We start from the raw sequence: 17,177 nt of genomic DNA, 5'->3' as shown, positions 1-17,177 counted from the left end.
AATAATCTGTTCTCATTTAACCCCAGCGTGTTAATGAAATGCTCCACAGCCAACATAATTTTTCATCTTTCTTCGTTTTCTATATGATTTATATCGCAAATACTCTTACATTTTATTACACTCAGTGACGCTGAAAGGACTTTTGTGGATTTTGTCCTGGACTTTTGCTGAAACAAATCAGGAAAGATTTTTCTGAGGGGATTTTTAAACTATTTTTCAACATTGTATGCATTAAACAGTACACTGATAATTGGGCCCAAATGTATTATTTTACTCCCAATCATTTTTGTTTATGCCACATTACTTGTTTAGAATTCCTAACGCTATTAACATATTTAGTTTGTGATTGAACTGATATCATTGATCATGAGTGAAATATACATATATACAGCATACAGTGAACTGTACGTGTAAAAAAGTAATTTCTGAATTCACTGAGACGTAAGAAAAAGCTTCCACCAAAGGTCAGACTGTACAGCCAGCTTTAATTTGAGCTGGCTTTTGGCACTGAGGAACATATCCTGTCTTGACCCAGGCACAAGGGGTCAGCAGGTCTCTAAATCTGTCATTACGCGTAGTCCTAGTTTCTTTAGTTCATCTCTTTAATTGTTTAATTGGATTGCACTGGTTTTTTTCCACTACTAGCACAGAAAGCTTTCATGAATTAATCTCTGGTGGTGGAGCTGTTGTAGTTGTGTGAGACAAGAAAATCACGCTGCATAATTTTGTCCAAAAATAGGAATTATTTATGTAACTAATCACAACTCAAACACTCCTTCTGCTCTCTGACCCGTTAAATGTCAGACTGAACTTAACAAGGTCTGTAATAGAGATGCATGACCTAAAGTCATGTGAATAAGAGCACCCTCCTTCAGTCCTAAGGTTTTACATACTAGGGCATAATACCAGGTTCTGAAATTATTTAATGCAACCCCAGATGAACAGCAACACATGACATATTACACTGTGTCATTATTTAACGAAAGCTAAGCCAAAAGGCAGAAACAATGTGAATCACTCCATGATTCGTGATTGGCCCACACTTCTTTACAGTGTTGCTTCATTTCCTTGAGGTTTGTGCTCAGTTGTTCATGCACATTCCTATCATAGCCTTTCAGTCAGGTTGAGGTCTGGACTTTGACTGGGTTCTTGCCATTCTGTTGTATATGTGCTGGATCATTGTCCTGTTGTATGATCCAATTTGGTCCAAGCTTTAATTGACAGATGCCCTCACCCTGCCAAACAAGCCATGCATGTTCGGTGTTTTTCTAATTGTACTTTCATGAAATTTAATATTCTAACTCTTGTTTTATTGCAGTTTATCTGAGTATTGCACAGTCTGACCTTGGAGGACCTCCAGTCATGGGAAGATTTTGCTGCCAAAATTCAAATTAAATAAATAATAACACAGTGTAATATGCTTAGGTTCTGTTCATCTGAGGTTGTGTTTAAATCAGGTGATGTAAGGTGATGGGTGGATGGATGGATATGTAAAGACTTAGTATTGGGCGTACTTTCTTTTCACTGTAAGCATCCAAGCAACATTTACGTAATAAGGTTATCACTTGCAGTATCTTCAGAATGAAAGATCTGTTGCTATGGCATGAAAAACTGTGCTGTAATTAAGAGAAATGTGAAGGAGGCCGTTCACATTGTTGACATTTCCACAAAAATATCAACAATGTGAATTTCAATTTGTGATTAAAAAAGGGTTGCCCTTCAAAACAAATCTCTTTTGTGATTTCACATTTTCAATGTGATGCAAAAAGCTGCTCGATGCAATGTTGTATTTAAACAGTCAAGATAATGTTACTGATTTTGTTTTATTTAATATCAAAGACAGTCTGCACCATCTTATTAAAAAATATCAGATGGCTAAATGTTTCGTAAATGCCATCATCTGTGTCAAGTGACCTTTGAGGATTTCTTCATTAAACTGCAGAAACGTCTGCCTGACATTTCATGTTTGCCTTCTTCTGCCTAAAGATTTAAAGACAATTCAGCAGATAAGACACTGCTTTATTTTTAATTTATATTCATATGGGCGTCATTTTGTATTTGCTAAAGGTCACTGGTATATATTCCCACAGCCTTGAACGTAGTTTGATCTCAAGCTGCTTCTTCTCTGTGGGTCAGCAGTATGAACTCCTGCTGTGCTTTGCTGAACCTCCACAGACACCGCTCGTGTTAAAATTCAGATAAATTATTTTCTGTGGGGCTGTCTCAAGAGGCCTAACATTTCACTTGGCCTTTTCACCATAGGCCAGCTAGTTTTGCTTGAACTAGCCGATCCTGTCCACATGGTGTCTCTGTTGCCCCACACTGGTATCTGGACTGTAAGCTTCTGCACATCTATGAAAGAGAGATGTTTTCTGTGAAGAGAAAGAGGTTATGACCCTGACATCAACTCACCAGTTACTTTATAAGATACACCCGTGAAGTCAATACAACAGATTGGCCATGATAAAATCAAAAAGTGATCTTTTTATTTTCATGTTTATCATTTAGGCCATGCACTAAAGGGAATTAAAAGTGTTCCTAATACTTTGCTGCTATTTTGCAATTTTTAGGGCAACCCAAAATCCAGTAAACCACACTCACCCATTATGGCCTCAATAGCAAACACGATTTTTACCTTTTTGATGATCTCAGCAACAAGTGAAAAATAAATAGTTCATTAAAGTTATAGCAGAGTTGTATTGAATTGCACTGTATTTCCCAGGTTTACCCAATACGGTAGTTTAAGTGTAATTTCAATTTGCTAAACGGTATTAGATGATTAACAAAAGGATCAACAGGATGTTTTTTCACTTGAACTCTCAGTATGAGGTCCAAAGAAATGTTGATGTAACTGAAAGAGGCCATCGTTAGGCTGAAATAAACAAAATAAATGATTCAGAGAGAGTAAAACCGACAGGAGTGTCCAAATCAGAAAAAGAATGACTTAAAATAAACACTCTGGTCAGTTCAGAAACATGAAAGCACCTCAAAGGGGATGGAAGAAAAATAAAAAGAATTATTAAATTATTATTATCATTATTTCCATAGTTAAGAAAAACGGCTTCACAACAGAATACTCTCAAGGAGGCACATCATGGTCAGAGTCTACATAAACAGAAATACAGAGGGGTTACAGCAAGGTGCAGACCAATCCACCTGGTGCATAACACAATGGTGGAGGCAATAACAATAGTAAAGAAATCTGTACTGCTATTCTTTCAGCTAAACGAGTAAAAGATGACCTGATTTCCAGTTACAGATGTTAAAGATGACACACTTCATTAACATTTTAAGCAGGATTACTTTTTTATGTCCGTCTTTTGCAGTTTTAAAAAAACTTTGGGAGCCCTGCGTGATCAGTGCTTAGTAGTATCTTCTTTGGAAAATGTCAGGGTAAGTGATGGCTTTTTGAAGCACCCTTCTGTTCCTGTTTAGGAGATATTTCTGCTTTGTTGCTGCTAAACTCTTCCACATGTGAGAGACTGTGTAGTTGTCCTAAAAGCGCTTCTTTTTTGGTGATGTTTATGTCTGAGGACTGAAGCAGATCACTAAATCTTAAGATTGTGTTTGTTGAAGTACTCTGTTACGGAGTGTGTTATGGTCTGTTTAGAATTACTTCTCTGTGGTATAAGCCACCCTCTTGTGCTCTTTAGCTTTTTTACAGACTGGGTGACGTTAGAATTTAGAGGTTTAACTAAATCAAGGTTCCCCCACCAGTGAAATGTTCTTGTTTTGGAGACCAAGCTGCTTGATTCGCTCTCTTACTTCCAGCAGGAAGAATTTTGCGTGTCACTGCTAAAAAGCTTGTTCCAAAATGATTTAGGCTTCTTTAGAAGTTGTTTTGCAAGATCTAGGTACTGAATTTTATGGTGAGGACACAGGAGACTCTTCCAGTAAGGTCACAGCTGTGAATGTGTTGTAGACGAGTACGCCAACGCTCCAGTCTGCTGAAGGTTTTCGATTTGCATTTTGTTGCATTCCTAAGGAGGGGTCCTTTTACAAGTCCTTCTTGTTGTAATCTCTCTCACGAAGTTTCATTTGTCTTCCAGGTGTCAACTTGACCTTAACCTGAGCAAACACCTCTCTGAAAACACTTTTCTATCTTCCTTTAGCCTTTGTCTGCTTTGTTGGCTTCAGTTCTTTTACTTCTTAGAGTGCTGGGAAGCTGCTTAGGCGTATTAATAAAATATTAATAAGAAGTATTTAAAATGTTTTCAGATTCGCATCACCTCACCCTCCCTAGAGATGATTGTGAACACTAAAGCTCCAGTAAGGTCTTTTTATTAGTTTTATGGGCTATGCGAACGCTCGAATCTCATTGGTTGCCCAAATTATTGCATGGTGCTGCTTTCTAAAATTGTACTAAAACAAAGAATTATTGAAATAATGTTTTATTATTATTAACTTTATACCTTCTTACTTCCTATATCCTTCTGTAATGGGCTGATTTAAGTGCCAATTATTTTATAAATCTGCACATAACTTCAGTTCATCTTCTACCCACCTAGCTCAGTTTTCACAGTAATTTGGTGCACAATATTTGGCGTGGCTCTGAATATTGTTGGAATTGTTCTATTTTTTAGAGACAGGGTCCACTTTAGGTAACCAAGATGCACACAGTATCTCTTTTCTGTTTTTCTTGAAGTCGTTCCCCCTTCTCTTTATTTTGGTAGGTTTATGTATGTATGATGAGGCACCCCCGAGACTGCAGATCGTATGGTGTTTTATTTAAAGACACTCACTTTCTAGACTAGGCTTTTAGCACAGCTGTAGTCTGTGACCCACTTATACACAGACACTGCTGGCAATGAGGAGAAGGTGGGAGCTGTACGGGCTGTAAGGAAATGAATAAGGAGGTAGATCTGTAGGATAAAAAGAATGAGTAAGTATAAAAAAAGAGAACAATGAGAGGACGTAAAGAGGACTGGGCTGTAAGATGAGTGTTGGGAGATTAAAGATTTTGAGATGTTTGCAAAGTTGATGCAGAAATTTTGTCTATATGCAGTCGTGTAAAATAACATTTACCCAGGACTCTATGAAAAACCTAAAGACACCCGTAGTGCTTCTATATGAACTAAAATTGTGGGTAGTACCGAGGTCCTATTAATGAAATGCACTCTATTAACTGATCATCAACAAGTGTGAGCACCTCTATAAAAGCAGATGTTTTGGCAGTTTGCTGGTCTGGGGCATTCAGAGGTTTGTTAACACAACCCACCAAATTCACCTCAAGGTCATTCTCCACTGCTTAGAGAAATTACAAAATGCATAGGAGCAACATTTCAGACTGTACTGGCCTCTTTTAGCATGTTAAATGTTGAAGTTCAGGACAATAGTATTAGAAAAACATTGAATGAGTATGGCTCATTTGGAAGGGTTGCCAGAACAAAGCCTCTTTGCTCTAAAAAAAAATATGGCAACACGGCTAAGGTTTGTAAAGTTAAGTTGCATTTTAACCAGGGGTAGGGAACTCCAGGCCTCAAGGGCCGGTTTCCTGCAGGTTTTCAGATCAACAGACCTGAATCAAATGATTAGTTCATTACCAGGCCTCTGGAGAACTTCAAGTCTTGTTGAGGAGGAAATTGAATCATTTAAATCAGCTGTGTTGTATCAAGGACACATCTAAAATCTGCAGGACCCTGGCCCTTGAGGCCTGGAGTTCCCCCAACCCTGATTTAAACACACCACAAGACTTCTGCAACAAGTTCGTGAGAGAGATGAGACCAAAATTGAGATCTTTGCACTTAATGCACAGCTCCAAGTTTCATGGAAACCGATCACAGCATATCAGCGCAATGATGGTGGAGGTGGAGGGGTGATGACCTTGCAGTCATTGAGTTGCCTCAGTGAAGCCATCTGTCTGATAGCCAAAGCTTGGCTGAAATTAGGTCATGCAAGAGGACAATGATCCTAAGCACAGCAGCATAATCTACAACAAAAGATGAAAGAATCAAGATGCTGCAACGTCAAGGTCGATACATCAACCTCTTTGAAATGCTGTGGTGGGACCTTAAGAGAGCAATCCATAAAGAAATGTCAGCAAACCTCTGACATGACTGAGCAAGTTACACTTGCTGCATGTAGTTTTTCACAGGACTGCAGAGAGTGCTGTAAATATTTTATGCTTCACATGACTACATGTAAGCGAAAGAACCCACAAACTATTTTTTTTGTATATTGTATGTTCTTTTTAATTAAACAATTAAATGTATCATACCAAGATAACTGCAGGTGTGATTTATAACAGTAATAATTATCACATTATATGTAAGCATTCGTGGTGTACTTGGTGGAAATCAGACTGATTATTTCATCTGTTTTACCTCATTTAGTTTCTAAACTCACATTATAATGCTTTAGCCAACGCTGTCAATGCAACGTCATGTTATGGATAATATAGGTAATTATTTACCACAGACGGTAAGCACTGCTCATCAATACAAGCATGTATGAATACCGAATGCTACTTAGTAGCAGCCTATCGCTTTAAATAATTTGTGGCTTTTTGCACTTGTATGAACAAACAAACAAGCTCCAGCAACCTTCTTAAAGCCATCATGGCTCAATGTTTAGAGGGTTTTCTCAAAGAATTATATAAACTCTTACTAATTAATTATTTTGCTATGCACTGAGTAAATTGTTTAAGTTGAAAAAGACTAGAGACTCATTGTCGGGGCTGATTTTAAAGTAGCTGTTTTTGCAGGTCAGACCACATCCAACATACACACATTGTGCGATATCAAACAGTTGGCTGCTGAACCAGTTAGAGTTAAGAGTTTAGTGGTTTTATTCTTGCATGTGGGAGTTCTTTGGGGTTTAGTCCGACAGACACAAGCTGTACTTTGAGGAAGTCTCTTTCTGGGATTGTGATTTGTTTTCCTCTGCTTTCATTTTCTTTCTTTTGATTTAGAAAACAATTAGCTGACCAATTACAGATTTACAATGGAGTTAATTGCAGCCTGCGTGTGATAAAACAAGGTACAATATAAAACACCACAAGTTACACAAAACAATGAAAGACAATTACTCTGTTGGTTTTCTGAATGTTGTATTTATTGTGCAGCTTTTTGACTGGACTTCATTATCATTAACACATTTTTCATGTTTTTTTGGTACACTGTGGTGTAATAATGGTTGGAGAAGAAAAAGCGTATAGCTGATTAATTGGTCAAAAGGGATCTCTGATAGTTTGTAAAACATCCTACTGGGGCTCTCTAATTTACTGTATACTCCTTGTATATAAATATGATGTATGACTGCTTGTTCCCAGTAACAGCAGTATGCTACGGTTTGTCTCCACACACACACACATGCACAGAGGATTTGAATGCAGGGGGAACCACTTGCAGTCTATGAAGAGATGTGAGCTGACATGGCTCTTGTGGCAGGCTAACCACGATGGGAAATGGGATCCCAAAAGCGGCAGGCATACTCCAAAACCCAGCCCCGCCGAGCTTTTGGCTGCTGAAAGCTGACCCATTGCGACCTCCCTCAGGGCATCCTTTGAAAAAGTATGACATCATTTTGGGGAGCTTTTGCACAGAGTAACAGAAAAAAAGGTATTTGCCTATGAAACTTCACAATTTCTGAGCTCTGCCACTGCAACCTCCTCCCCCTGTACAGACCTCGCAGCATTTAATGAACAAAAAGATGTAAAATTCATGTGCCCTCATTCATTATTGAATAATATTACGGAACAAAAAGCAGCATAAGCTGATAACTGGGTCACTACCTAAAACCTATAATTTTTCACCTTCTGACATGCTGATGACCATATTTGTCAGATATGGTTTGTAAGCGCTCCTGCTCATAAGGCCAGTGTCAACTTGATTGGATTTATGGTTAACATGTAGCACTATGTTACATCTCACAGATTTTTAAAGTTAAACCTGAACTTAAACCGTATTTATTAATGAAATCTCATTGATTAATTGAATGAAAATCATTCACTTAAAAACATTGTGGACACACAGAACAATACTTCAGTAAAAGTGCTATTAGAAACAGAGGCTTTTAAAGGGATGAGTATCTGGGTCTGAGTTGTTGCTCATTTCAGTAAATGTCAGATGCCATTGTGAAAAAGGTTCAACAAGAATAGATTGAAAGCTGTTCTAAAATTATTTCTAAAGCACAGGGCTGCCCTGCACAGCTTAATACTGGTCAAATCCCCTTGAAGAAACATGGTTGCCGCACCCATGTTCTCATTTTTTAAGCTTAAAAACATCAGGAATTATTTTTGCTTGTGTGTACAGTTTTGTTTGTACGATTAAAACAATCAAACAAATATCTCATAGGTTGGGGTTTTTTTGTTTTCAAGTAATATGTGGTTTAAACAGCAGTGTTGTAAAAAGTAGAAGGTTTTGTTCTATATTAGAGGACAACATATTTATCAATAGCCATGGTAAAATAGATTTATTTTTTATTCAATATCCTAACCACTTATCAAACGAGGTATCAGGGATAGAGGTTGGGGCCTGTCCCAGCAGATATAGGACAAAAAGAAAGGTACACTCTGCCACACACACACACACTATACACTCATGTCCATATACTCATCTTCAATACAGAGGCACCAATCAATGTAGTATCGCCTTACACGTGAGTGACCTCTAGTTCAACACTGGGAGAAGCTGTGCTCCTTGTGCCGATCCCCAAGGAAGGGTTGCGTCATGTAACATCTGTGCCAAATCAAACATGCGTGTCCAACCACTGTGGCAACTACTCAGGAAATATGTCTTTGGACTGTGGGCCCATGCAGATTCTTTACAGAAAGCCCCCCTTTAAAGTACCAGGCTTTAGCGAGGTATAACACTGAGCGTCTACAGCCATCTCTAAAACACATAGAGGCTCTGTTATGATTTGGGTCTGCATTGCAGCCAGTGGTGTTGGTCGCACTTGTTGGAATTATGAATACAGATTTTGATCCGCCATAGAGGAAATATCACAAGCATTTTCTACATGACGATGTTCCCAAACACAAAGGCAATGCACTAAAAAACATACCTAGATAGAAAAGCGTCAGACATGGATTGGCCTCCCCAGTGCCGGGAGCTCAATGTTATTGAAACAGTGAGATCATCTTGACAGAGAACAAATCAAAAGGCATCCAATGTTCAAAAAAGGGCCAGGGTCCACTGGCGGGCCTCGAAGGTACTGCAGTGGCGCCACAGTAATAACAAAAATTCAGTTTGAAATGAATCAAACATAGCTGGTATAGGCCCCGTGGCCCTAAACCTCATCTTTGGGACTTAAAGAAAACACAAGAAAGCTTCCCTAATAGAGTTCAGGCTGTGTTGAAGAATAAAGATGGACATACCAAATATTGACTTTAAAGCTTGTTAGAACTGTACAAACTCTGGTTTTGCCTTATATTCTGTATTCCCATTTTTATTTGCACAGTCATGTTTGAATAAATCCCAGTAGCCATTTCCCATTTTCCTAGCAAAGCATAAAGAAATAAGGTTGACTTTTGCACAGTACTGTACATTAGAAGAGGGCATTTTTCTCCTTATGTCTTCAAAGTAAGACTGAAGCTTTGGTGGTGGAGTATTTGGGGAGTTGACGTTGAACTCAGAATTATCTGTCAGCACTAAATCCCGCAGTGAGAGGGAGTAAAGCTTGCCAGCTCCGTCTGCTCAGAGAGACAGGGATCATTTAGGCCACAATGCTAAAAACCATTAAAGTCCCCCTCCTGTCTCCCCCTCTCCTGAAGCTGGAGCTAGACCAGCTGCCTGGCCTCCTGTGTGTTTTTCCATCTCCACATTGATCCTTCTCACAAGCCACCTTTGACCAACATTTCTGTCTTTCTTTCTTGTGACAATGTTTAACAGTATAATGTCATTCAGAGACATCGTGTGAACACTGTGATGGACTTTGCCCCTAAATGTTACAGTGCAGTCAGTGATTACTACTGTGGAGTGATTTTTCTTTAGCATTGATTGGGATGTGCATTCCTTTTATTGAGTATGTATTCACATCTGTCTTCAGGCTCAGCAGGGAATAACATGGTTCACTTGATTTGGATAATATCAGAACAGACAGACACACAGTTTCCCTTAATATGCCAGCATCCCAAAAGGCCTTTGTCTTTAAAACCACAGCAGTGGAAATTTCTCATGTTCATTCATTAGCATGTGGATCAGGGATGCAAGTAACTCAAGGGTGAGGAGCTGTGAAATGTTATGTGCCAATGAATCCCATGTGTGACAGGTGTGAATGTTGAATAATGCATAATACTTGATGCCATTTTTCATAGGAATACCAATAGAAAGCATGTCAGGAGGCGGCTGGAAGACACCATTTATGAACAACAACGTTAAATCTTAAACTTGGAGGTAACTTAATAACCCTGAATGCAAACATTAAGGGAGGATTTTTTATTTTTTATTTATTTTAGGTAGGAGTTCAGGTTTCAACGAACTGTCATGTAGGGTGTGTCCATAAACATCCACAAAATAAAATCAAACAAATGTCCCTCACCCCCAGGACTGACTGATCTTCATCTTCAACTAGAGTAGAGGCGTCAAATACAAGAAGATTCAAATCTGAACCTCTAGACTCTAGACACATTGGGAAATGTGAAGGCATACATTTTAGACTTTCGAGTATTTTCATAAATGTTAAAGCTTTTCCTGCTGATTAAGACCTTCCCCCACAGTCATTCATACCACACTAAAGTAATGCATTAATCAATAAATATTCAAATGACAGGAAAAAAACTGTTTTTTCATTATCTACTATAGAAATGGGAACACGGTTAATTACACTAGTTAACTTTTTCTGTTATTTTTCACACATTTGTTTATTACAATTTAAGCTCAAAGAGCCTTAATGATAGCTTTCTTTCATTGGCTGCAGCAGCATTTCTTTATCATGTAAAAAAAACTGAGGTATACTGTTCAAATTAAACTTATTTTTCTTACACTGAGATATTGTAGGGATTAAACGGCCAGTTAAACCTCTATACACTGACTGGACAGAAAGGACAGTTTCATTGGTCCAGCGCACTTGAGACCCTACCTACAAAGTGGGCTGTATGTGGCCCCTGGTGTAAAATGACTTTGACATCCTTGCTCTACAGGCCCTTAAAATTATATAGGGGGTTTAATAAGGTGCTTTATACTGTGAGGTCAAGACCCTATGCAAAGAAAACAGCGAAAACTCCCAACAATCCTATTTCCACCTGTGAGCAAACACTTCGGCAATAATGGGAAGGAAAAACTCCCTTTTAACAGGAAGAAATGACATGACCCATGAAATTATTGTAGTTATTGTAAAATAAAAGAAAACAGCTCAGGTGGAAGGTTGTTTTTTTTTTTCAGATTTACTTTCATTTAGTGATCCTTTGCCAGTTATGGTGCTAAATAGGAGCTGGTAATTGAGATATACAAAAATAAACTCCTCTACCAAAACGACTGCATTTAGTTTAATACTTTTAATATATATGTAAGAGTTGAAATAACAGGTTGAGCACTCAATGAGTTCTTCAGTACATAAAAATATTCTACAGCTATTTATAGAACAACACCAGGGGCCAGTAAATGAAGAAACAGGTACACTATGTCCCCCAGCTTCACTCTACAAGCATCTTTAAAAGAAATCGTGTCTCCACTTTCCTCCTGCTCAGTTCCTACCTGAAACTCCTGCTATTATCAGAATAAGGAACAGAAAATCGCACATCTCAGCCGGTACAGCTAGTCTTTCTCACCGTCTCCGGTCGCTGAGGGGTTAAACGTCGCTTGGTAGTAGGAAGTGGGTGGCTGGAGCCGAGGATGGAGCAAAGACTGTGAAGCAAACACAGATCATTTCTTCACAGGAAAAGCGGTGCTACACCCAAGAAGAACAGACTAAACACATCGAATACCCGAAGACGGACAAATCCGTGTCCCAGGGGACGAAAACGAGAAGCGATCAACCTGCTTTCGATGCCGCTGTGTTTGCATGTTTCACCAGATGGACGGGTAGAGGCGCTTCTCATTCATCGTGCCTTTCCCCCCTTTTTCCTTTTTTTCTTTTTTTTAAATGCACATATTCCCTGACGTGGATGTGTGATAAGATCGAGATCTGTGGTAGTGATGTGCAGAATGCATGCAGTGAACTCTGTGTACATGCACGCAGCACATAGATGTATGTGGCTTGGCTGCTTGAGGACTTCTTTACTGGGTTTTTAAACCAACGGAGCATCATCGCGACAGAAGCATCTAAAATGGTGATCTAATTTAATTTTAGTGAAAATGTTTTTTGTCTTTGGCCGTGGATCACCGGCTGTTCGGGAGTGAAGATGTGCGCAAACTTTGTTTTATCTTCGCCTCGATAAGCCTCGGTGTGAGGGGTTCTTCTCTATCTCCCAGCTGGACTTAAGTTCATGCAGAGCAAGCTGATCCCACCGTGAAGCCTCTTGCTTATTCAGCACTTCGCAGAGGAGCCTAGTCAGTACTCTCTGTCAGTCTCAGCCAGCATGGGATGTCGGCTGCGGTCGAGCACAGGAGCGGCACTTTTTATATTTTGGTCAAACCCCGGTGTAGTTTTTTCCTTGTAGCACGTGACGGTAAACGTTTATATATGCGTATTTATATATAGGATTTGTGGTATTTCTCATACTGACCTTAACAGGGCCACCTAATCTCCGGAACATCATCTGCTTTTCTCTGAAAAGTGATGTTGACACCTACCGACACTCCGTCGGGTATTTCGGCTTATTAGCGTTCAATTATCACGTCTTGCTGGCTCGCTGAAAGCCACGCGAGAGTGGACCCTCTTCTCGCCCCGTCACCTGGAGACCAGGGGGCCACGAGACCAACCGACAGGTGTGACATCCCCTCTGACACGCGCTATGGATGATTCAGGGATCATCCGAAGACGGAGGCTGCAGGTGAGAACTTTTGGGGTGTTACGCAAACGCAGTCATTACTTGGATAAAATGCCGTCATTTCATAATAACAGAAAGTGTTTTCATGAAAGTATGGAAGATTTCTTTGGCCAGAAGCTGCTGCATGGTGGTGATTTGTAGATGTAAGATAGATTCGTGTAACACGCATTCCTCTAAATTCGATGCAGTTTAAGTAGTTTTTGTAGATATCATTGGATGTACAAATTACAGTTATAAGATCAGCATCTTACATTAAATGATTAACAAGAAGATTACCCAGCATACAACCAGTCTTACAGTCATTTAACGTGACAGAAAGATGATTAAGATACAGATCGAATAGAACAGGAGACAATATTCCCTCTTGTCTTACTCCATTATACAGAAAAAGATTCAGATAACTCCATATTCCACTTAACTTGCATAGTTCTATGTGAGTACCAACACTGTAAAATCCTAATTAGATATGCAGGGACCCCTCTGCATTGCAATTTAACAAACTACTTGTGATGTCAAATGTTTTGGAAGTGAAACTAATCAAGTGAGACAGGCAAAGCTCACCATTAGTGCCACTGTTTGCTAGTCTGTCTGAGCTGCCTTTTAAATTAATTTACAGTAAGATTAGTTTGCTGAAAACTCTACCAAAAATATCCTTCTGTAGAAGAGTTCCCATCACTTATAAATAGTAATAATAATAGAAAAAAATAATAGATGTAAACAATTTCCTGCAATGCTATTCCCTAGATTGTAGTTTGCCTGTGTCCCCACTGTAAGGTCAGGAGGAAAACAAGGCAGTCTGTGGGTATCACAGCCATCCCTGCCATTGTTGAGCTGCACTTCTTGAACTCTGTGTTGACATTAAGACCAGGCATTTGATAAAAGTGCAGGAAGCAGTAATGTTTGTGTACTTCCCGAAATGCATTTGTGCGTGATTAACAGGTTGTTATTTACCAGAGTGTCGCCTTTTATTAAAGCTGAACTCCCATCAGCTTTTCCTCCATCTAAATGATTTATGCTGATTACCGTCTAGTTTGACTGCTCAGTCTATAAAACAGAAGAAAATAATGAAATTACATCCAACATTAATCTCTATTGAGAGAGCTTGATTTGTTTGTTTCAGTATCAAATGACTAACCTGGACTGACCTGAAACCATAAAAGTTTGTGAGTTTTACGTCAAATTTTGATCATTAAAATAGTTGCTTCAATTTTGCATTTTGCTGCAAGTAAGTTGTTTTTACTCTGAACTTATGTGTACACTGTATTTTTAGACTGAAAGATTAGACACCATGTTAAAATATACTGAAACATGGCAATCGCAGGTTACCAGCCTTCACCGGTTACGTGTAGTATAAAAAGTAGTAAATCTTGACGGTGTCTTTCCTTATTAAACAGGTGTTATTCTTTCAGCTCTGCTCTGAATGGGCTTCTCTGATGAATCCCTATGTGTTAGAGTTGTTTCTTGCACCTTCTTAACTCTTCACACCAGGAGACTGATCTTGTACATCAAAGAAGTAAAGAGATCTGGATCAGATATGTAATATAGATATTCCTCTCCGCAAATGAGTACCAGAGCTTGTTAGAGTAGAATTTAGTTCACCTCAATGACTGCTCTATGCTATAATGATGGTTTGGCAGATTTCAGTGTGTGAATGAAACACTGAGAAGTCCTTAGTACTGAATTATTTCTTCAGAAGTTAATCATATCGGAATTTCAGCCATGGATCTCAACACTGTCAATAGAAACAGAGAGCGGGTAAACTGGCAGGGGACAAGAGGCAATCTGATGTGCACATTAATGTTATGCACATGCAAATACACAACGAGACAGAGACACACTCGCACACTCTGTAAATTGGACTGTAATGGTAATCAGGAACACATAACCACATAGAAAGACACAGGTACTTGGTTCGTGTACTTTTTAGTCATGTGGTGTTTAATGTGTAGGTGTGTTTTCTAGTTTTTACAGATTATTTTGATTTAAAAATCATGTCTCCACAAATCGTTATGGAGACTAGATTTCCTTATAGGATCATGAAGTTCCCCTAAGGTAGCATAAACCAATGAATTTTAAGGTGAAGACATGTCTTGAAGCCAACGGTTAGTTTTTGTGTGTGCGTGCATAACACACAAATTCTGTATATGTACATACAAAATCGACTCCCACCCTCTGGCCCTATACTCTCCAGTTCCATTGAGAAGTGGTCGATATCCATATCTCAGACAGAGGAGGTCTAAATGCTGAGGATGTGGTGCATTTGTCAGGCCCATTAGTAGGACTAATGGTGGCCTAACAGCCCTGTGTGCCCTGAGGGAGGAAGACCAACCACCAGCAGCAGGATGGCCTGAAAGGGCTCGAGGCTGGGAGGAGGAGGAGGAAGGGTGGCGGCAGCATAGATTAGAAGAAGGCAGCAGCTGTGGGCTATACTAGACCCCATTTAAGTGCTTGTTACAATATCTGGATCCCTTTACTGCCTAGATCTGCTTTCATACCAGAGGGATGGAGGAGGGAGGAAAAGGACTGAGTGTATATACTGATGACATGTTTGTGTTTAGCACTGATGACTACTTCACTGGTCAACTATGAATGTGGACACTGAACTAATTTGGGGTGAAACAGGTAGCTGAAACACATAAATGTGCAATAATGTTTTAGGTCATCTAATAATGTTTCAAGTCAATATTATATATATATGTTATATAGAACATTTAGGCACAACAGACAGAGACGTGCTGCACAGCATCAAAACTATCATAGGAATAATATTAATGATTTAAGAACAATAAAGAAAAATAGAGTAAATAATAATAAAAATAATAAAATACGAATAGTAAAAAAGAGGAATTAGGAAAAATTAAGCAATAGTCTGAAGATGAGAAAGCTAATGAGAAGATGTTTGTTTTCAGTTGCCGAGGAAGATGACTTAACCTGAGAAACAAGATGATTCCAGGGAGTTTTGGAGCTTTGACTGAGAATGCCTGATCACCTGCACAACCTTATCGGGAATTTGAAATTACAAGAAGTCAACTAAGTGAGCGTCATAGAACAAAGCATTGTAAAGCTGGAAACTGGAGCAAGCCCACAAAAGCACTTACATGTGAGAAGCAACATTTTGAAATTGATCCTGTACGTCACAGGATGCCAGTGCAATGATTTAAGAATGACTGGAATATGATTCCACTTCCATGTAGCAGTCAAGAGTCTAACAGCAGCATTTTGAACCGGCTGCATTCATGATATCAGGTTTTGCTCAGTCCAACAGATGAGGAATTGCAGCATTCTAGTCTAGATGTAATAAAAGCATGAATGACTTCCTCAGGATCATTGATAGAAAGAAATAACTTCTTCTTTTTTTAAATGAAAGACTTTAACGCTTGATTTAATTTGTGAGTCAAATTTAAGAAAGGAAGCAAAGATAACAAGATTTTCTGATGTTTAAGATTTGATGCCAGGGGATTAAGATCTGAAATGTCAGGATGTATCACTAAATCTTTGGCATTCAACAGTTTATTTTCGAATCAATAAAGCATAAACAGAAGATACAAGGTAAAACATGGGACTTTAACAAAAGTACCTGGTGCCAGGTACTACGAGTCGCGCTGAGTAGGTACTAGTGGAAAAGGGCTGCTAGACCTCCTGAATGCCCCATTCCAAACACTTACACATGTCCAGCCATGAGGTCCACTGTATATCAAAACTTTCAGAGATAAGAAATACTTTATTAATCCTAAAAATAGGTAAAATACTGTGTTACAATATCCCAAACAGCTTATATCAATAAAATAAATGCAATGTTACAGACCAAAATAGGTAAGAAAGGTTAAAAAATAAAACTAAAGAAAAAGCTTGGTAAAACTGAAAATAACAGAATATACAAAAAAAGTAAAGGCTTCAAAAAATGTAAATCTTAATATGATTCAATAAGGAGCTAAATGAAAAAAATGATTGCATTGTACTATGAGGTGGAAAATATTTTCTGCTTTTCATCCTAGTACCAGCGACGCTGAAACAGAAGTTAGATGTATTATTGAAAACATGTATTAAATATACATCAATTATACATGGCCTGTCGTAATTATGGTGGTGCCAAAGGAGGAAGTGAGGTGATGTTATGACGGAGTGACAGCGAAGTCTGTAATAACAGGAGATCCAAAAACATCAGAACTCAGGACAGTTTTCCAACCAAAGATGATTTCCTTTATAAATGATCATAAATATTAGCTAACTAGTTATTTGTTAATGATTGCTTTACCTTCACAAAGTCATCATTTAAACTCAAACCCATGAAATTGTATATTTATTTCTG

General features: G+C 38.7%; 1 protein-coding gene across 1 annotated transcript in view; it reads left to right on the top strand.

Annotated features, from left to right (window-relative positions):
- Nucleotides 1-11,426: 11,426 nt before the first annotated feature.
- The window catches only part of mast1a (microtubule associated serine/threonine kinase 1a), an 82,044-nt gene continuing 76,293 nt past the window's right edge, over nt 11,427-17,177 (top strand). The window contains exon 1 of the mRNA XM_026170685.2: nt 11,427-12,871. Coding sequence (XP_026026470.2) covers nt 12,833-12,871 — 39 coding nt within the window. The 5' untranslated portion in view covers nt 11,427-12,832. The remainder of the gene's footprint in view (nt 12,872-17,177) is intronic.

This window comes from Astatotilapia calliptera, chromosome 6, assembly GCF_964374335.1.
Source record: "Astatotilapia calliptera chromosome 6, fAstCal68.1, whole genome shotgun sequence".
Classification (NCBI taxonomy): Eukaryota; Metazoa; Chordata; class Actinopteri; order Cichliformes; family Cichlidae; genus Astatotilapia; species Astatotilapia calliptera.
Note: the sequence above shows the minus strand (reverse complement) of the source record. Positions and strands in the feature narration are given on the sequence as shown.